We start from the raw sequence: 23,118 nt of genomic DNA, 5'->3' as shown, positions 1-23,118 counted from the left end.
AACTACAAGTATTGAAGATGCTCTAAGCACCCATGACCTTCCCCGGGCTTGTAAACATTTTTCTACTATAAGTTGGGTATTATGTGTTAATTTGTTGACTTGGAAGTCATTAGTCACTCAACATAAATGAAGAGAAATGTATGAAACGGAAATAGAGAAACTAACGAAGGAATTGCAAAGTGATTTGATGTATCGAATATAAATTTGTAAATCTTTTACAGATAAAATGCCTTCAACTAATTTACACGAAACTAAATTCATGAAACATGCTAATTAGTTACACATTATATTGATTAGGTTGGTACAATCCTTCCCAAAAAATGGTAAAAAATTGTCCAACATCTTTCTTTTGTTTTGTGAAAAAGGCGTCATGAAAATTTAAATGAACTAACTTCAGAACAATTAATCACTCCTCAAACAAAGACACTAAACCAGCCAAAGACAACCACAAGATCAGATCTCTCGTCCTCATTTATCATTATTAAAAATGGATAGTCAGTCTTTTTGCCCGGGCTTGATTTTCATTATCATTTGATGTGCAATTCGGAACCCTATTACACTTCATTTTTTACTCTTTATTAATAAGATTTGTCTTGATTTACCTAGGGAAAATGAGAATAATACAATATTTTCCCTGATTTTGGATAACATCAATGTCAGTAGTAACAGTCTGACCCAAGTCGGATCACATTAAAACCATATGGGCCCTGATATTTTGAACAACTTTTAAAGCCTATTTTTTCATAGATGTCTTAAAAGCCCATTTCTAACTTATAGCAATCCCCAACGCACTAGTACACTAGAGTAGCGCAAATTATTATGTGAATCCGAGTTCACCTTACAAGATAAATTGAGATCTAAATATTTAAAATTTACCTTTTAAAAATTCATAATTTGTATATTAAGAACATAATATTAACATATATGTAATTGATTTCCTTTCAAATATTGCAGTCACACAATATTAACATATTAAGATTTAATGATCATATAATTTCTTTTTACAGCTATTATTATGTGTTTTGACTTAGAAACAGAATTTATATATTCTAAAAGTTCACAATTATAATACTAAAAATACATCATTTATACGTCATTTAAGACCAAGACGGACCTTGATCCATGGTATAACAACTTATAGACTGGGCCGTTTCACTTAATGGAGATATGGGCTTCATTCTGGACTTGGGCCAGCACGTAGTCCGGCCCAACACGCAAGCGGGCACACTAACCAACGACGCTGTCAGACTACCTGGCTTCCAAGCGCTTCCACGTGTCCGTCTCTGCCAAAATCCATCTCCCTCACATATTCCATACTCGCGCATTTACGGTTTTACCCTTCTTCTCGAACCCAGAAAATTTCCTCATAAACTCATTTCATCTTCCTGCCTACTTCCTTCCATCATCCCATCCATATTTTCTCTCTCTTGATCCGTTTCCTTATCTGCCTTTATTATTAGTATTAGTATTATATTATATTTGTGTGTGTGTGTGTATCTATATATAGTGATATAGAGAGAGAAAGAAGAGTTTAAGGAATGAAACCGGAATATATACAAGGAAAGAAAGGTATGTTTGCAAAGCTCGATCAAAGCAGCCACAAGTTCCAAAGCCACCACTACCACCTCCGGCAGCTTCAGCCGGAAAACGCTTTCCAAGACGCCGCCGGTGGGCTGGAATTGAAATCTTCCGAAGAAGGTGACAACTGTAAGAACAGTGAAGTCGTGGTGGCCCCGCAACCGATTTCGGCTGTGGGTGGGACGCCTAGTTGTGTTAACGACGGGGCCAGCATCGAGATTTCCCGGCGCCCCCGCGGGCGGCCGCCGGGGTCGAAGAACAAGCCCAAGCCGCCGGTGGTGATAACTCTTGACGCCGGGCCTTCCATGAGCCCTTACGTACTCGAATTACCCGGCGGGGTTGACTTGATCGGTTCCGTTACTAGGTTTTGCCGGAAGCGGGATATGGGGCTTTGTGTCCTGAGCGGGTCGGGTACGGTTTCCGACGTCACTCTCCGGCAGCCCTCCACCGCGCCCGGTCCCAACATTATCTTCCATGGCCGTTTCGATATTCTGTCTATTTCCGCTACGATTCTGAACCCAAACGTGAATTTTTCTGGCGTAACTTCGAGACCCGAAGATTTCACGATAGCATTAGCCGGACCGCAGGGGCAGGTGGTGGGTGGGCCGGTGGTTGGACCGTTGACCACGGCCGGGCCGGTGTACCTGATCGCCGCCACCTTTAACAATCCTTTGCATCACAGGCTGCCGGTGGATGAGGAGGGCAAGAATTGTGGTGGAGGAAATGAGAGCGGCCTCCAGTCTTCCGGCGGGGAGGAGAGCGGCGGCGCTACGGAGCCGCGCGGGCTATCGTCGACGTTTAACTGTCAAATGGCGTCGGATGTGATATGGGCGCCAACGGCTAGACAAGCTCCGCCACCCTACTAAAATGCGCCCAAGTTTAATTTGGCCGTGGATAAGCTAGTATTGGGTTTTGCTAGTTTAATTAGCTTGACTTTTCAAGTCTTGATCGAGTTTGTATCTTAAAAGTATATACTTTTGGCTATGTCTAGTAACTTAGATTTATGGCTCGGAATGGTTATCTTTTTGCTAGTTTGAATATTTGCATTTAAATTTAAACCCTAAAACAAATTAATGTACTGGTTGGATGGTTTGAAATGAGTCATTTTCTTTTTTAGTATTTGGTTTTGGAAGACTATATTGAGGTGTTGTCCATCAGGGCCGGATTTTAGGCTGTGCAAGCTGGGCTACCGCACAGGGCCCCCAATTTTAGAGGGGCCCCAAATTTTAGAGGCCCAATATTTAATATTTACCTAGCTAGTTTAGAAATAAAAATTAAAAGTTTACAATTAATCTTAAAAGGTTCTATGAAGAGATGGTTGAAATATGTATTTATTGTCTTTTAACTTAGAGGTCAAAGGTTCGAAACTCGTATATGTTAGTTTTAAAAATCATGATTTTGGAGGGCCTCAGTTATTTACCAGAACAGGGCCACAAAAATCTAAAATTCGGCCCTCTGTTGTCCATTTCCTGAAAAATGAGTAGAATTATATTTAATTTAATTATTTTATTTAAAATATAAAAAATATTTATAATAATACTAAAAATAATGTATTTATAAAAAAAAAAAAAAAAAAAAAAAAACTCAGGTTTCTGCTGAAAACCATAGCACGCTGTTCTTGTTGAAACTAGATTAAAGTTGTGCTCGTCGATATAGGAAACCAGATTAAGGTTGTGCTCCACATAACTTCTTCTGCTAAATTTTAGTATAGTAGAAGTTATTTTCTCCAAAATAACACTGTTTTTCATTTGATTGGAAAATGATTACCGTTAATTTTGATTTTCCAGTATCTTCAAAGCACAGAAAATTCAAAAAATAATTTTGGGGGTTTCCAAACACACCTTAGTTTGATCTTCGAATTGTATAAAATTTTGTCAATTAAACATTTCGAAGGATCAAAATGACGATTGTTTCCATTTTAAAAATTTTGTCAATTTGATCCTCGAATGGTTTAATAGACGAAATTTTAACAACTCAAGCATCAAATTAATTAAAATTAAAAACTATGAACTATATTAACAGTTAAGAAACAATTAAAGAACCAAAATAGTGATTTCCCTATTTTATATGATTTAAATTTTTGCAAGTATGTTTGTTCTTATTCTTTTGTATGTAAAAATTTTCAAAAATATTTATAATTAATTAAAATTATTGCTTAAATAGAAAAAAGAAAAAAGTATGATGCAATGATGTGGAAAATTGAGAAGTGTTTGGAAAATGGGTAGAGGAAAATTGGAAGGGGGAGTGATATGTTGGAGAATGTGAAATGGAAGGAGTTTTAGAGATGTTGTCATGTCTTTGCATGGGTGCTGCGGAGAAATGACGAATGACAGATAGAGATAAGAAATGACTACATTTTCCTGTTGATTTGGCTTCACTTGCAGCAGCAGATAATGGAAGGATTTTATTATATATTTTTAAAAAATCAGGGAAAGTAGTTTAATTTCAACAAGGCAATAAGCTAAGGCTCTTAATTTTATTAATTGTTTGAGACAAATAGTTAATTTATAAGATTTATTTGACCATTATTAGTCATTTGACTTGGTTAAACAATCAATACAAGTATTTAATTAATTAATTTTTTATAACAACTTATTGCTTTAAAATATTAAAATTTAAAAAACTACTTAAAATAGCTTTTTCGATAAGTTTTTTGAGAAACTCATCTTGTAGTAATAAACTATCAGATATCAACTAATTTACCAAAAAATTTTCTACAATCAGCTAATGCTATAATCTTGTCAAACTCACTAACTCAATAAACTAACAGTCATTTACCAAACACCTCATATGTATACTCTTATTTTCTACTCTCAACTTTTACTCCACGCACAAAATCTTGATATAAACATTTGTATTGAGACTCACATGAAAAAAAAAAAAAAGTTACTTATTCGTGCTCATCACTCAAGAAAATAAAATTTGGGAGTTCCATGTCGTAGAACAGTATTAATATAATTGTATCATATTTTGGGTAGATGTTTGTAGTAACTTAATTCTATAAGTAGAATTGAAAAATGTTGTTTGTGTATTGTTGGTAAAAGTGTGAGCATGTCCGTTTTCTTTTTTATTATTTTAGGGAATAATCAATCTCCACCATTAATACATTAAAACTAATTATGTAAAGCTTAATGCTTAGAAGACTTAATTTTTCATCATTCGAGTCAAAAATGTACTTGCAACGACTTCTGGCTTGAACGTAATTTAGATTTGTTAAGGATACCAACTGCTATAAGCAAAATAAAAATTAATTTAAAGAAAATTTGTAGTTTTGCACTTATGCTTCTTTAATGATCTCTCATATGTGGTCCCTCAACTTGTAGGTAAATAAATTTTTATTTAAGCAAACATGGAGTAATATTTTGGGGTAAGAACTTGTGTGAAACTGGTTGGGTTAAGATGAAATATAATACTTATACGAAAAAATGTAATACTAATCAAAAATAAAATGTGTATTACTTATATGAGAAAGTGTAATACTTTTAAAGAAAAAAAAAATCTTTAGGTTTTGATTTAAGGGGGCGTTTGGTTCAGGTCATCTTAGATTACCTAGGTAATCTGAGTCTGGTAATGTTATATTACCTTGTTTGGTTCAAGTTATAAGATTACCTGGTAATGTTATATTACCTGAAAGCTGACGTGGCGGTAATGTTTCAAGGTAATGTGATTACCCCCATTTTTTTTAGGTAATCTTAGATTACCTTGAATTATTCCAACTTTGCCCTTGTTAACTAATCCTTATATAATAATAATAATAATAATAATAATAATAATAATAATAATAATAATAATAATAATAATAATATAATTAATAATAATAATAATAATGAAATTAATATATGTTTATATAATAATTAAATATACATGTGTATATTTATATATTTAGTTTTTTTTTTTAATATTTAAGCATTGATATACATTCATACATATAAATAAATACACACACATTATGTGTATATATATATATATATATATATATATATATATATATATATATATATATATATATATATATATATAATTGGGGACATTATTGTAAATTGATCCATATAACCTAAAATATAACCTTGAACCAAACAAGGTAATATTATATTACACCATCCAAACCAAACACACAAGGTAATCTTACATTCCCAACATGTCACATTACCTTATTGGAGGTAATCCTATTACCTGGGGTAATCCAAGATTCCGTGAACCAAACGCCCCCTAAAAGTATTACATTTTTCCTTTTAAATGACAAACACTTGCCAACATTACTTATATGAGAAAGTGTAATACTTTTACATTATGTAAAAGTATTATATTTTTCCTCAAAAGTTTTACGTTTTTATTTATAAGTAATCAATATTTTAGTTTTGGGAAAATGGCACTTTTTCCCTCTTAATTATATACTTATAGCACTTTTTCCCCCTGAATTATTTATGTAAGCACATTAGCCCCCTCAATTATTTTAAAAGTGGTGGTTTTCCCCCCTAATATATTTTATTGACATTTCTACCCTTAAAGTAAACATTTTATTTATTTTTCCTTTTCAATAAATTATTGCGTATATATAGGGATGACCACGGTTCGATTCGAATTGAACCAGACACTATAGCAATCGAATTAAAAGTTTCCGGTTATGATTCAGATCCAGAACCCAATATTTTAATTTCAATTCATTAAAATTATGAATCGAAAAAACTGGATCCTGAACCGTGAACCGGCGGTTCTAGATCCGGTTAGCGATTTTAAACCGTCTTTATTTTTAAAATTTTAATTTTTTATTTTAAAATAGTCTAAATTCAACAATAAATGTATTTTATTTTTTTCAGTTAGGACCATGAACCGGCCATCCTGGTTCACGATTTTAATAAAATCTAAATATCGTGTTTCGATTCTAAATTGTAATTAGAATATTTCGATTTGATTTCTATAGTGTCTGTTTGGTTTGAACCAACTTGTGGTCATAATTTGTTAGAGAAAAAAAATAAATGAAATATTTATTTTAAGGGTAAATATGTCCATTTAACATTTCAGGGAGAAAAACAGCCACTTGAATAATTCAAGGGGGAAAAGTGCTATATGTATATAACTTAGGGGGAAAAAGTGTCATTTTCCCTTTAGTTTTTATTAGTATTATATTTTTCAGTATATATAAGTATTACATTTAAAAAGACTCAACTTGACTCGACCCATCTCAAAGACAAAGATCCGTAAGACGATCTCACATAAATGTGATCATATTTTGGTAATTGAACCAAGATCTTTTACACCTTTTTCAGAATTTTCAGACCCTACCAGGTGAGTGGGTGGTTAAAAATATCCCTAATTTATAATAGTGTAAAAAGAGAGTCTTTGTGATATATACAACCCATTAATTCTAGCTAACTCCATGTTAAAACATAAGATGACGAGATACATTCCGATGTCATATGTTGACGTATGGAGTAATAATTTGACGACTTTTTGATATGGATGAATAATTGGGATACAAAAATGACAAAAAATCCTAATTTTGGATGAAAGCTTTATACTCTTCAATGGCAACAGCAGCTGGAAAGTGGGTCCTAACCATTAGAAATTCCCCCCCCCCCCCCCCCCCCATTAGGGTTAAAACTACATGAGTAGTCTTGTTCTGATAAATACATCATCTTAAATTCCAACATTTTAATCGTTTGCTTCTTCTATACGTTTTGATTCTATTGGAAGAAGAAAAGAAAAGAGGGAAAAATTATAATTTATCTTTTTTACTTTTTCATTCGACCATGCATATTCTATAATACGCTTATTTTGATTGACAATATATATTAATAGTTAATACTAAAAAATATGTATTGGGTAGACTTTTTTTTTTAACAAATTTTTTTTTTTATCTATAGGTAAATTACATTAGAAAGATATTGTGCAATAAACTCGCTCAAAATAGCGGTTGTCAAAATACATTTTAATTTGATTTGATTTGATTAAAAAAAAAAAAAAAAAGACATGTTGATGCTAATTTGCAGTTCATCAAGACAAAATGCACTGCACGCGCTCGGCTGTGGCCACTGTGCGCCAAATGCGCACAGCATGTGGTCCTTTTTTTTTTTTTTTTTTTCATTCTCCCCACTCCTTGCAAGCAAATTCTTCCCCTCATTATTTTTTTCCCATACTAGTTATTAACTCCACCCAAGAGAAAGCATATTACATTATCCCTCATTTCTCCCCTTATTGTGGATGTGCTCTAATGTTGCAACTGATGTGTCAGAATTGCAAAGAGGAAAGAGAGGCTATTATATATTATTATTATTATTATTATTATTATTATTATTATTATTATTATTATTAAAAGAAATAAAATGTGATAGAGGGGTCATCTTTGAAAAAGGAGAGGGAATTGTATGGATGGATAGTAAATAATGAATAATTGCAAACTTAGTGATATGACATTTTGAAAGTGAGAGAATATTGCATGGATAAAGATAGTCTTAGATAATACATATCTGACGGCAGACTTCTGCTTTGAATTTGTCAAAATTTCTTTGAAAAAGGAGAGGGAATTGTATGGATGGATAGTAAATAATGAATAATTGCAAACATAGTGATATGACATTTTGAAAGTGAGAGAATATTGCATGGATAAAGATAGTCTTAGATAATACATATCTGACGGCAGACTTCTGCTTTGAATTTGTCAAAATTTTGTGTATTTTGAGTGCGTTTTATTTTTTAATAAAGTAAAAAAAAGTGTCAAATTAGTCCATTTAATATAACAAATAGTGTAATGGTATCCCCAATCCCCAACTAAAATAACTTCATTATGATCTCCTAAACCAATGAAATAGTACAATTAAGTCGCAATATTACCTATTTATCGAGTTACTATAGATATGATACTGACTATAATAATACATACTTACATAGTTGTCTAGTTCAGCCGTTCAAGTTGTTGATTGTCTGCTCGTCTCTGTTGGGACGGAAATTAAACCACACATAGCTATACTAGAACACACGGATCTATTTGGAACAAAAATTCACATTTTATATTCATGTTAAAAACTATATATATATAAATATTATATATGTTACTCCCTACAAATATAAGGGGAAGAGTGACAAAATTATGGCCGGTTTCTTAACACGGCCCAAGACGTACACCCAACCTCTAACCCCCAACTCTACAACTCATCAAAGTTTATTTACCACTTTACATTACCAAAACTTAATTGTATGATGTTCAAATTGGGGGTTTACCTCATCTATATTTCATGGTTCCAAAAGGTTTATCCGATCCTAACCTCTGGCCGCCGCTACTACTACTACCACCTAAATGTCTACACTGTTTGGCTGAATCCGGACTCAACGAGGGAATACTTCCTTTGCTTTTCGATACCTCGGGATCACATGTTCCTGTCCAAAATCCCCGATCCTCGACGGCTGAATCTGCATATCCACTCGTCTCGGGATAGCCTGACGCGTAATGCCCCATATTAGAGAGGCGTGAATGCCTTGAATACAATGGAGAAGGAGAGGACGAGGATGAAGATGTGTCGGAATCAGTAGAGATCCTCCAAGGGCTATTCCAACAGGCGCCTCCAGGATCACCAAATAGTTGATCTGCTGCATAATCCTCTGCGCTTATTGAATCCCTGTAGCTGCTGTCTGTGCTAGAAGAACAGCCTTCGGAGAAAAGAGACGATGAGTTGTCACTGGATGAGTCCTCGAATATTGTCCGATGTGGCCAGGAACTCGCTTGAACAGAATTGAAGCATTCCCTACATGCTGGGTCATTTGTAGAATCACCTTTAGAGAGATCCCATGAATTTGTGTGAGAACTTGATTTACAATTTACATATTTCTGTCCCCTTGGATCATGAGAAGTCAAACTCCTTATTAATTTTGGGGCACGTGGAGAGCACCTACCAAAATAAAATCAAGCGAGACATTAACTCAACTGATCAAAAACAGAGGCTTCAACATAAAGGAGAGAGAAATAATTTACCTCGAGTAGAGAAGCATGTAAGCTCCCTTTGACAAGACGCTCTCAATTTCCACAGGTTTTACCTACGACCATGTAAAAGGCAGAGATAAGTCAGACAGTGCTAAATACTCGATTTAGTTAACTTTGATGTTTCAAGGACAAACAACATACCTTGCTGTCATTGACCTTGAACCACTTATTTTGAAAATTCTTGACATAGCAAACATAGTGCCCAGAAAAGGCAGCATTCATGACGTCCTCATGTTCAATAACTCCATAAAGCTGATATATTGGTGATTTATCACTTGTTCCACTCATATAGGAGGCCAGATTCAAAATCTCAGGAAATGTTATTGTCTTGTTCAGCTTCCCAAATTTACCTGACTGCAAAGGGAAAAAAGTGAGTGAGCAGTAGTAAGGGAAAATAAGAAAAAGGAAAAGTTTATTCAAGGTGTTATTACCTGAAATCTCTTTAATGCAATAGTGAGGACATTAGGGGCCTCCAATATTTTCAACTTCTTCCGGGCTTTCTCATATGATTTGCATCTGATAAGATAATTCAGTTCTAGTTAGATGTATCCAAATCATATCAGTAACACAAACAGTCAAATCACAAGAATATAATGCACCACTCCAGAAACAACCAAGAAAAGTTCTAGACAGGGTAGTCAGAAACCACAGTTGCACTGGTTACACTACTGAAAATTTCATCTGAAATAGACTTGAAATTTAAGTGGACATTTAATACATGATTTAAAAAACTATGGGTAGTGAGGGATGAAAAAGGGGGGGGGGGGGGGGGGGGGGCGGGGGGTGAAGCACATGAAAAAATGAATTGATAATAACAAAATTATAATTCCATGGAAAGAGATCTGATATTTACAGGAAAAGTTATGACAAATGCATTAAAGATTACCTGCTGCAATGGTACTTGTTTTCACCATCTAGAATCTCAGTATGTGTGAATTGTCTTAAAGCTCCTTCCAGGCTTGCAATATCTCCATCAATTTCAACTGTAAGGTCCATTATTCTTTCATGCCTCTCAGATTTGCCTCCACACCTCATGCACTCAATCTGCAAATTATATCATTAATTTACCAGGTAGGAATTTCTATGGAGATCATATAAATCAAAATCTTTGCAAGCTCCTAGAAGACCACAGATTACCTTTGAACGAAGGAAGCCCCCAAATGTAAGCCCAATGAGACTTGTCTGCTCTTCCAAAGAGCATGATGTACGGACACCTGCTTCCTTTAAGCAAACAGATTGCATGGTCTCAATGACATACCTACAATACCAATATATGAGTCAACTATGCAAGAGCATTTGGAGGAGTAAAGTGAACGAATCTCAAAGGATGTACAAGTAAGCTCACCTGAGAAATTCATGAGCATCTTCTTCTCTCCCATTACCAAGACTGCTCCCAATATTCTCCAAATGGGAAATTATCCGGATAGGGGAGAGCGGAGAATTCCCATTCTTTGCTTTTAGAACTAAACTCTCAAATTCACAGTTGAAACACCAATCTTTCTTTGCACCTAACAAAGAGAAAGGAGAAACAAGTAGGAGTTACAAGAATATGAAAACAAGACAGGATCACTTTCTTTTAATGAGAGAATAAGATTCAAAAATCAATTGCATAAAATTATTATTGAGAAACATACATCCTTTTGAATGGAAGCCTTGAAGGAAGTAAGCCGTGAAGGGTGGAGTAAACGCCAGGCACTGAAGGACAGCATTAGCATAACAACTGCAGGATATTAAATAAAAGTCATGCATTTGTAAAACCCAAAAAAGTCCACACGTAAAAGCTTTCTCTATTAGAGTGAAGTTCGGATTGTTAAAAAGACAAACACATGGGTAACAACCAGTAGCAGCTCACTGGTATTAAATTGGAAATATGATAATTTTTTCAGCATATGTCCAATCATGAATTATTGGACAAAGTTACAATAAATACAAGCGATGAGCTAGAACAATCGAAAGAAAGATGCAATATTGCTGAGGAATGATAAATAAATATTAAACATCAACTGTCTAATAGCTTTAAATTAGAGCTAAGGTGAAATACACAAGCCAAAAAGAAACAATGGTGGATGGAAATTCATAAAAGAAATTTATGCTCTATGGGATCTCACAAATTATACAGAGTATCTCTGATTAGCTAGTCTAGAATGTAATGAATATGTTAAATGGATAGTCAAAATAAAGCATGATGAGCAAACGATCTATCTTAGCTCAACATACCTGTTCCCGCAATTTGTGAGGCCAAATGGACGTAATTCAACCTTTTTTGAGTTAAAAAGCTTCACAAACAACTCATATGGAAATAGACCCTGTCAAGAATGAAGTAATTAATAAAATGCTTGACACACTAGACCATATCCATACAAATTGAAAATACAGAGCAAAGCATGAAGTTGAACCTTATTATTATATCTTCCTCCAATCTCACTCCAGGCTCCTAAGGAATTATGCCGTGACTTTGAAGCTTTGAGTTGATCAACAACTTTAGACACCGATGATTTTAAGCCACTCTTAGAACTTTGTGAATCACCTCCAGAATCTGATGAGCAAGCAGTAACTTGTGCACTATCAATCTTTGCAGACTTTGCACCTTGAGAATCATGTCTTCTGTTATTAGAAGATGGATGACCATTAGGAGCCTTTGTAGAAAGAGATTCAACTTGTCTGGCTTTTGGAGTTTGTGAAACATTCTTCAAGCCTTCAATGCTCTTATCAGATGCTTTTGGTGGGGAATTGACTTTCAATGTGTCATTATTCACTAAATGCTCCACTTTACAAGCATCGGAAGCAGTAGATAAAGAGCGTCTAGATTCCTTAAAACTTGATGTACTTCTGACACTGGCCTTATTGAGATCAATAGTATTATGAGAATCGGGTCTCAATGAAGACCTTTTCAAGTCTACATTATCTTTAACTTGTAAGAGCTGGGCTGCATCACTTGGTTTTGCTTTTGGGCCTTGTTCATCCACACTGGGACTTGAAGTTCTTGCCATTTCAGAAGAACGGTTTGTGGGCAACCAAGAATATGAAACATCTTCAGAATCAGGATGAGAAACATCATCCACTACATTCACTTTAGATCTACTGTAGTGAGCAGTTCCTTCCCAAAAGCCAGAAGAGGGTACAGATGACACAGATAATGAAGACTCACTAGAGCCATTAACACTTGATACTGTTGAATTTGATGACTTTGATTTTGTATTCTTATCAGCACTGGGATTCACATGACCAGATTTACTTGAAGAGACAACATTTACAGAACTGGGCACTGCAGATTGCTCCAGAAATTGTGGCTTATGATCTGAGTTGGTTGGCCAAGTTTTTGTGTGACCAGAACCAGCACCAACAGATTTGTCAAAACCATCTGAATCATCACTGATGGATGTGCTGGAAAAGGATTCACTAGAAGTAGTGGAAGTTGAAAATGAATGAGGTGAAAACTCAGAGTCTGAGTTTGTAGTTCCATCATCTGTGAAATGTTTTCCTTCCATAACATCTTCTGTGTTTTCTGCCCCAGAGATACTGGGTTCAGAACATGTAGGCTCTGCAAAAGATGCATCAATTGATCCAGGAGTGTTCCTCTCTTCAGTCTCAATTCCTTCAGCATAACCTTCATTTGCTTCTTGCCTAAATACCTTAAAATCATTGGCTCCTTTACCATAACTGTCATGATTGTTGTTGACAGGTGGATGGCATTCATCTTTGTGGCCCAGTCTCCAATGGATGATTTGACATTTACCAGAGCTGAAACATTCATTTTTTATTAAGAACACCAGGGGAAAACAAAAAAAAAAAAGGAAAGTAATACAGCATGGACATAGTAAGTGCTGAACATAAGAGAACAAATACACAGCTGTGCAATTAAAATTTGTCAACAGGTTTGCAGTTCCCAATTTTGAGTCTTTGACTAAATGTTACTTCTTCTGTTCTTCATTTTAACATAGAAATAGCCTTAACCTTAGGAAAGACAAAAAAAAAAAAAAAAAAAAAAAAAAAAAAGATCTTTAGCTACCAACAATGGCAGTATGCTTCTTGTTGTGATCCTACTGATACATTCTGTACAAACTAAACCAATCCAATACAGCATCTTATTGGGGGGTGGGGTGGGGAAGAGACTTGTGTCAAACAATAATTAAGCACAAGGATGAGAGCCTCCTTAAGTCATCTTATTTCCAATAGCAAGGATTACTAATTCAATGCAAGAAAATGCCATAAAAGGACTTCCATAGAATCATAGATCATTGACAAGAAAAGATATGATAAAACCCCTTAAATTCAAATAAAGATGCAGTTGTTTGGTTCTTTAAAAATAACATTCCAATCCAGACAATTCATCAGTCTTAGAGAATGGTGCAACATAGGGGTAGAAGTGTAGAACATTTCTCTGTCTGCCTTTTGCTAAGTAGCTAGAAGAACATGATATGTGAGATTCCTAAAAAATGGCCAACTAGTACAACACCAAGTAAGGAAATTGCCCATCCCACCAAACATCACGATCATGCTATAGATAAATTTGTGTGTGATGCACCATAATAAATACTGTCTTCCTAGAGGTGGGGATCTAAAACTACTCTGACAATTCACCATTGCTCAATGCTCATAAAAGCATAATATGATCTTTCCTTCCAAAATTCCTCAGCCTACCGTGGACAAATTATTTAGGTGGATATTATCATTTGGCATTCACATCTTACTCAACTATTGAATTCAAAATGAAAGATAAGAATTAACACTATAATCATCATCTTCCAAATGTCATAAAAAAGGCAATTTTCATAGAGAGCAAACGCATCAGGAGCACAAGTAAAGTTTTATGATTGGAGTTCACCAGATAGTGAATAAAAAATCAGATGTTCTATGAAATTGGAGTTCTAAATCAACATACCAGTATCGAACCGCTTTACACCGGGAGCACCGCGTAGAAGCTGAGGAAAAGCACTGAGCACATTGATACGGCAGTTGCCGCGCAACTGGCACAGATGTCAAGGTTGAAGATACCGGAGCAGGCGCCGGAACCGCCGCCGGCACCTCATCCCCCACCACAGAGCCGAAGCTATAGCTGCTATACTCAAAGCCGTACTCCGCAGCCGCCTCGAACTCAGCCCTAGCAGCCTCCTCAGAAGCCAAAACCAAAAGCCGGTCGATCTCCTCCCTCCTAGCCTCCGCGTGCCGCCATTTCTGGCGGACCAAAAAGCCCAGCAGTGGCCCTATGAACACCAGGAACGCCGCCACGAGAACGCGCAGACCTAGATCCCCTCCCAGAAGCATTTACACAATAGATACACAACAACACTATTTCTCGATCACATCCAAACCCTCACTACATCCAAACCTCACAGATTACACACCTCCCTCCCCCATCCAAATAAATTCAACGAAATTCCCCCAGGATATATCGGATTCCAATTGTGAGATCAAACCCGCCAACGATTGGCCTTCTCCACCGCACTGACAGCGATATAAACGAGAAAAATACAAAACATATAGATTATATATGTACATAAACGCCACAGAGAGACACCGAATAGAGAGAGAAAATAGATGTGACCTTTCGCGAAGCAATAAAGATACGCCGAGACGGAGAAGAAGTGAAGGAGACTCAGATTTCCGACCCTAAAGATTTTTCCAGATCGAGAATTTAGGGGTAAATTTGAAAAAGCCAAAAATAATACTGCAGCTAATTCCGTTGCTTAGTATTTAATTAAAAGTCTTTTTTAGAACTATTTATTATTGTATAATATAGTACTTCGTATCTGTTTATACATATTTTGTTTTAACACAAAAGAGTCAATATTTTCATTGAGATTAGAATCTGCAACCTACAGTTATGCTGTTTGACCTTAAGGTTTTTGACGGTTAAAAATCTTTTTAAATCTCAATAATTCTTTCTAAAATGTTGAATCCTCAACCCCAAGGTCCTCACAGAGCATTGAGAAATGTAAATCATGGTAACTCAACCAAGTCATAGAAGCTAGACCTTTGTTTACTGTGCACAACTCGGTCCCGGGTCATTCTTTTCGAACTTTACCCCTATAACCAGTTGAATTGTCCATGCAAGCTAAATCTCAACAATTGCTTAAGCATTAAGGGGTGAATTTGGAATATTCTTTGTTCATATTTGAAAAAAAATTGTAATTATTATTCAAATGTAGGTTGATCGATTCAAATTTAAAAAGTCAATAAAAAAATTTAATTAAAATGTAAAATTTTGTTATTATTAAATTAATTGTTGATGAATTTGATTGGATTATTTCGAAAATATTTCTTATTAAAATATGTATATGTAATGTGTGTAAGAAAGGAATTTTGGGGGTTGGGTGGCAGGGTGGGGGGTGGGTAAGGAATTTTCAGCCCTTTGCATCGATTTGAGAGACGTGAATATCGGGCTCGCAAAAATATTCCGACCGGATGGACCAAATTGGGCCGCTTGTAAAAAAAACGGTTTTCACTTCCGCGCTGCAAGCCGGTGGAGATTAGTCTAGCCCCACCAATCAATATTATTATTATTATTATTATTTATTTAAGTTTTTAACTAATTTTTCTTTGGCATGTTATTCTTTGGGTTGACAATTTGTTTTTTTTTTTAATATTAAAATTAATTGATAAGAAATATTGTCATTCTTTGTCGGTATCTATTGGATCTATATCATGTTTGAATTTAAATAAAGGTATTACAAATATTGAATCGATCTGCAAATAAAATGTTTATACTATTATTTATTCGATTATTGATTGATGCATAAAATATAATATATAATATAATTTAATAAAAATATAATAAGTTTCAATTTAAATTATATTTTTAGTTTATATCTGTCTTTTCTATTAATTTTTTTGTGTGTATATTATGCTATAAAAAGTGTACTACATAAAAATCAGAAAGTCATATTAGCCTACTTATAATATGTCATCATAATATAAGACGCATGAATCCAATATAAACACTCTATTAGTTTATTGTCATGAATCATCACGTTCTTAACTTTTTATTCTTGTACTTCTCATACTCATTATATCTACTAAGTCCAAGTTATTTGATTTATCAATTTCATGTACTCGTGTCTTATAGTTCATATTTGTGTACTATATGATCAGTAATAAAATCACTCTTACTCTTCCAAATATACTTGAACCAGCCCCCACCTCATTTTAATTTACACAATCATCTCAATCTCGAATGTATGCGTGTCTTATAGGCTAAACATTTGTTTACTGCATATAATGAGACACCCTCACTTTGAGAGATTGCTCTCATACTATCGCTAATGAGGCTCGATCCATAGTCATTCTCTCTAAATTTTATATATGTGATCAACTGAGCTGTTAATACGAATAATTTCGTGTCAAATATTAGATGATGAGGACGATGACTTTTCTCTTATTGGGAAAATTAAACGATCATACGCAGGGGGGGCAACCTATAGTAGGAGAGTACCACTTTTTTCTTTCATAGAATCATAGCTGTGGAAAATAGACCTAGCTCTTTTATTTTTCTACAACCATAGTACATGGGTACATAATATGCGTTATGACCATTGAAAATTACACCATTATATATTTTCAAGACCAATCAGCAGGGGCCAGGGCCAATAACATATTAGTTTGGAAAAATGTTCAAATTAATCACTAAACTATGTACAAAAGTATAATTAAATCATTCAATTCAAAATAAATAAATAAATAAATTAATCTCTCAATTATCTAAAATTATGTAATTCAATCAAATTTGACATGTTCATCATGTCATCGTTGATATGATTTTCATCTTATTAAAAAGTTATTTTAATAAATTTGAATAAAATATTTTTTTAAAATAGCTTCCTCGTGTTCGTCTTCGACCGGAGATGATGACAAGGAGGGGGTTGTGTGTGTTTTTTGTAATTATTAAAATAAATTAAAAATAATAAATGTTTAAAAAGATGACCGAAGGAATACGTCAAATTTGGTTGAGTTGCATAATTTTAAACAATTCAAGAGCCTTATTGTATTTTTTTTAGTTGGATAGTCTAATTGCACTTTTGCGGGTAGTTCGGTGGCTAATTTGAACATTTTCCCGCTACTAGATAAGTAAATCGCACTAAAAAGAAATACACTTAGCGACGAATTTAGACCATAGAGTGTTGACAAAAAGTAAACTCATAACCTTTAAGTATGAGAATTATACTCCACCATTAAGACACCCTTTTGAGGAGATATACCAATAATATTTAGTACATAAAGAAAGTTCATTTTCTCACACACTTATAAATATAGGAAAAAGGGGTCAAATTAGCCCACCAAATTAAATCAGATAGTGCAATTGAATTCCTTAAGTAAAAAACGCTCCATTAAAGCCCTCTAAATTAGCCAAAATGTTTAATTAATTCCAAAATGATTTGTTTTACTACTTGAACTGACACGTGTTCTTTTTAAAATATCCTTTTTGGTCCCTTGAGTATATTACATACATATATCAAATTTGGTATTGACTATTAAAATTATCAAATTAGATACATTGACTATATAATTTGTATTGCATTTGGTCCTTGAATTGACTACTAATATCTTTAAATTAGGTTCGTAATTTTGTAATTTGTATCACGTTTAGTCCTACAATCAAATTATTTTTTATTTTAAAAATTATTATAACAATTTTTAAATAAACAATAGAAAAAAGAAAAAGTGTCGGCTGGTGGCCGGCCACCGGGTTTTGTTTTGTTTTTTAAAATTTATTTGTTTTAGTTTTTTACCAATTCATGAATCGTGCATGAACTACTACAATAGCAATAATTCAATTTCCAATAAATTTCAATCTCACACAGACACACACACATATATATTATTGAATTAGATGTACAATTTGTATGAAATAATGTATAACTAGGATCTTTACCCTAACCCTGTTATAAAATGAAAGTTCATTTTGGGCAATTAATTAACGCGCCAAACTTACAGGTGTGTTATAGAGTAGGGTTGGCTTGATGCACAAACATTAACCTAGATATATATCACAATATTTGTTTATTAACAAGATAAATTCGTAAGTACTATTTGACGGTGTACACTAAGTAAACAACATTCATATATAATAGCTTGAAATATAGGCCCTGTTTGGTAAAAAATTAGCCTATAGGCCAATTTTGGCTTATTTGACCACTATTAATTGTTTAATTTAGTTAAAATATCAATATAAATGTTTGGTTAATTAGCTTTTTGCAACTCCAAAAGGCTAAAATTAAAAAAACTACTCCTAGCAACTTTTTCAATTAGCTTTTTGAGAAACAAAATTATACCAAACAGCTATCAGCTAACAGCCATTTTACCAAACAGAGCCATAATCTACATAGAAAAGATAAATCACATTAAAAAAATTTATTGTGACGAAATTGATAACAACTGAAAAAGTTGATAGAAATCAAACTTGTAACCTTTAGAGCATCCACACCAATGCATTTTGGTGTGGTTTTTTAGGCAACAATACATATGTGGAGGAGAGAGAGTGTTTAAGGTGCATGCTCCAGCTACTCCCTTAATTTTTACAGGCATAATAGGCCCCACCCGCTTTAAAGGAGCTCCCATTTTTGTGCATTAGGCACAGAATGATCGAGTGCCTACTCGGGCGCATGCACGCCACGCGTTCAATGGGCGTATTTTAAGTATGAAAATTATATTTCATTGACCATTCTTTATTTCTAGTGGATGATTGAAGTGAAATATAAATTGGTGGTTGCCAGATTGGCTTTTGTCGCTGCATAAAAAGAAAATGAGTTCATATGGAGAGAATGATTCCCTGAACTTCATATGAATTTGGAGGGAGCAAAGAAGAAACAAACTTTGCTTTCTCTCATGGGGGTAAGTAGGTGAAAGGTGACACGTCATCATTCTTGAAACTTCCACGTAGATTTGCGACCGTTTGCGTATATATGTACGGTGATGAACGTACGTGCATGAAAATTATACTAACGTGTATAAATCTTTGGCGTTAATTACTATGCCAATTTTTCGTGTTTGAGTATTTGAACTAGGAAAGATGGCGTACACTTTTTAAATTGTAATAATAAGTTTTTCCCTTTTTAGAAAACTAGAAAATTATTTCATATTTTTAAAATAAAAAATTGTGCTAGTAAACATGTTTTCTATTCTCCAATTCTTTAATTTTTCAAAAATTCTCCAATTTATAAATGAGCTCTCAATATTCCTAATTCGATTTATTTCTCTTATTATGTGATTTGTGTGTTATTACACAATATCAGTGTTTATCAAGTGTACACATCATCATCAAATAATGACTGCCGAGTTTTCTTCGTAACTAAAAAAAAAAATCTCAAAACAAATATTGGCATCTCATTGCTTGATGAGATTCTACTCAATCCATAGCTTTGCCCTTTAGAAGAGTTATTCCCTCTCGTACTATTTAATAATGATATATCAATTTAGTTTTAAATTATTTAGTAAATTTACAATAAAGTTTTCAAAATTAACGGTTCCAATTAAAAAGTCTTGGTTGATTAACAATTTTGTCTGCAAAAATTCTGCCTCATATAGTTGGTCAAAAAGCGAGATTGTGACGTTAGTTGTAATCGCACAAAAATTGAATTTCCCTACAAAACTCAATTTCTTGACCAAAATGCATAATGTTACTACTAACTATACATAGCGTGCAATTTATTTAATCTACGGTCGTTCTAACTATATTTCACGCGTAGACGTATATTTACTTGAATGTGCTTGATGAGTGAATCATGACTTGTGACTCTAATCGGTAAATGACTATATAAATGTGAATCAGTTTAGATTATTCATAACTAAATGACTCAAATTAAGAAAATCAATAAGCAACTCACATGAGCATTTAATATATTTTAGATAAATTATAATATTTTTATGGGTCTATAGAAATGTATTATAGAAAGCATTGTGGGAGTTTCACCATCTTGTGGAGTGGCTTATCGTGAGCACCAAGCACTGGTCCTTCTGCTACCTAAGGGGCCGCTAAGTCACACCGTGATTTACTCATCCACAATCCTTGTAGGGCAAGGGTGTAGGCGTTGGGGTAAGGAATTTCGCCTTTTGTTCTCAAGAAAAATATTACATGATTTACCTAAAAAATAATACATATTTCACATGAGACGTTTTTACACAAAACTTATTCATTTTTGTTTTATAAATTATGGTTTAATGATTCATTACCCATTTGAATGAATGTAGTAATTGTCAAAACAATTAATTAATGAAGACATTTGGTGTGAAAGGTGGATAGGAATTTTGGAAATATAAAGAGAAATTTTTGGCCATTACATAGCTTAAGAGTCCATGCATGCATTGACTATATTATATTGGAGACTCTGTGACCAATAGTTAATTTTACGTGTGGAGGGATATGAAGGTGATAGTGTGATAGTGTGATAGTGTGATAGTGAATGTTTCATAGGAATTGGTAGATCATGAATAATTTTAATCAAATTAGAATTTCTCATAATATTGTAATATTATTATAACAATTTAATAAGCTTGCACATATAAAGTATATATCACATATAATGCTTTTCGTCACAAAAATATTAGGCATAATGCACATGACTTATAATGATATATGTTGTCTGACGAGTTTATGCACGAAACTACATACTTTGCATGCGTGCATGACATACAATCAAATTTTAGATTTGTGTCTTAGCTTGCACGCAATGTAATGAACTTCTGTATGCCTTGCATGTATTTCTTGTAGTAAATGCATGCACAACATGTTTGCTTGTCACACCTATTGTGTTCCCACATATTTAAGGCTTCTGGGTGCTCGATCTGTTGCCCTCTTATTTTAGTTCAAGAATTACTTCTTGAAGATGAATTGAGTGCTCTAAGATAGAATAGTTCATTGCTAGCTCACTAGCTACTTCGATTTTTATTTATTTATTTTAGTGCAGCGTCTCCTTCTCTGTCGTTCTCAAAAAATATAAAAGACTATTTTACCCTACCTTGATATGAAATCATCTTAAATGATATACACATTCTCTACTCTATAAACTTAGATATATGATCATTTGTGACAATTAGGCTGTCTATGTGTATACCTACCATCCATTTGTCCACATATGCTCATGAACAACTTCTTAGCTAATTTTTTTTTTTTTTCTGTTTGAGCTTTGCTCAATTTTGAATGGAAGTTTTGGTTTGTTGGGAGAGACCTAAAAGTTAAGCTTTCTACTTTATAAGTGAACGACAAACTCAAGTTGCATTGTGAAATCCATGTTCACCTAAATTTGAAAATGACTCCATGAAAGGTGCAAGGAAAGGGTGTGAGAGGGTGCAATGCAAAGAAAAGTAATGCTCAGCTCAAACTCTATTTGGTCAAGAAATGAAAGTGTTTCACTATACACTTAAAATGTTACTTTTAAAAACTTATTTTAACTTTTACCTAATTAGAAAGGAACGAATTGGTAATAGAATCTCATCTTGAACCGTTCTACATTTTAGGGTAAGAGAAAATTTTCACCTAATACATATTTTTCATTTTTATACACGGAGTATAACTCATTAAAATTGCTATCGACATATACCTATAAATTTTGGATATTTAAAGTGTTGAAACTACGATGTTAATAGACTATAGCCCAAGTGGCCTGATGTGAATTCAGACTCATACTAGACCGGGTTTTTTGCAAGAATCCTTATATTATATGATTAGACTTCTTATTTTTTGTAATAATATAATGAAAATTATATTAATATTATTAGGAAGCAAACTTATTGTTATTGAGAGAAAAAATGAATCAAATTATATATGGTTCACTTTTTGAAAAAATAAAAAATAAAAATCTAACAGTGCATGTCACATTAGTATGGATCGAGTAAAAGGTGCACTATTACCCTTTTTTATAAATACATTAATACTCATATAATCAAGCTAATATCTAAATTTTGTTATTTCAAATGAGATTTTAAATTTAAATATCACATCATACATAATACGGAGTAGCCTATTGGCATTAATACAAGTTCATTTTATTAGTATGTATCAAACTTATTGTTGGATGAAGGTTTGAAAAAGTCAAATCCGACAAACTACACCTTGCTGCGAATATGTATTTAAAACATGACGTTAATTACTACAGATAAATATAATGACATAAAATTAGGGATGACAATATGCCCCGTCCCCGATGGGGATCCCCGATCCCCGCCCCGATAAAGACGGGAATGGGGAAAGTTTTCGGGAAACGGAGACGGAGAATATGTGTGATTCCCCGCCAGGGACGGGGACGGGGATGGGGATACCCCTCCCCGCCCCGTCCCCGAATATATATATATAAAAGTAAATACTGGCAGTATAGTATCCTATTTACATATGTAATCAACTATATATATTTTTAATATAATGTCGCCAAGTGCCTCTAATGCACTGTACTACATAATATACATAGGCAGTACACAATATATATATATATATATATATATATATATATATATATATATATATATATATATATAGCATTTTAATTTTTGAAACTAGGACATAGTTTTTAAATGTTTTATTCTTTAAAATTATAATTATATAATATTTTGACTAGGAGTTGACGAGGAATGGGGAA

General features: G+C 33.7%; 2 protein-coding genes across 2 annotated transcripts; one reads left to right on the top strand and one right to left on the bottom strand.

The window, feature by feature from the left end:
- Positions 1-1,304: 1,304 nt before the first annotated feature.
- LOC109149383 (AT-hook motif nuclear-localized protein 17-like) lies at positions 1,305-2,675 on the top strand. The gene has a single exon (XM_019297120.1). It carries the CDS (start codon positions 1,539-1,541, stop codon positions 2,442-2,444), a length of 906 nt encoding a protein of 301 aa, XP_019152665.1. The 5' UTR covers positions 1,305-1,538; the 3' UTR covers positions 2,445-2,675.
- Positions 2,676-8,581: 5,906 nt separating this feature from the next.
- Positions 8,582-15,198, bottom strand: LOC109149380 (ubiquitin carboxyl-terminal hydrolase 16-like). Its single transcript, XM_019297117.1, has 11 exons — positions 14,436-15,198; positions 11,950-13,294; positions 11,771-11,859; positions 11,188-11,273; positions 10,899-11,061; positions 10,691-10,811; positions 10,440-10,597; positions 9,985-10,069; positions 9,695-9,907; positions 9,545-9,606; positions 8,582-9,461 (listed from the first exon to the last, which is right to left on the bottom strand). The coding sequence occupies exons 1-11, from the start codon at positions 14,816-14,818 to the stop codon at positions 8,798-8,800; spliced, it is 3,369 nt and encodes a 1,122-aa protein (XP_019152662.1). The 5' UTR covers positions 14,819-15,198; the 3' UTR covers positions 8,582-8,797.
- Between the last annotated feature and the right edge of the window lie 7,920 nt (positions 15,199-23,118).

This window comes from Ipomoea nil, unplaced genomic scaffold (genome assembly GCF_001879475.1).
Source record: "Ipomoea nil cultivar Tokyo-kokei standard unplaced genomic scaffold, Asagao_1.1 scaffold2159, whole genome shotgun sequence".
Taxonomy (NCBI): domain Eukaryota; kingdom Viridiplantae; phylum Streptophyta; class Magnoliopsida; order Solanales; family Convolvulaceae; genus Ipomoea; species Ipomoea nil.
Note: the sequence above shows the minus strand (reverse complement) of the source record. Positions and strands in the feature narration are given on the sequence as shown.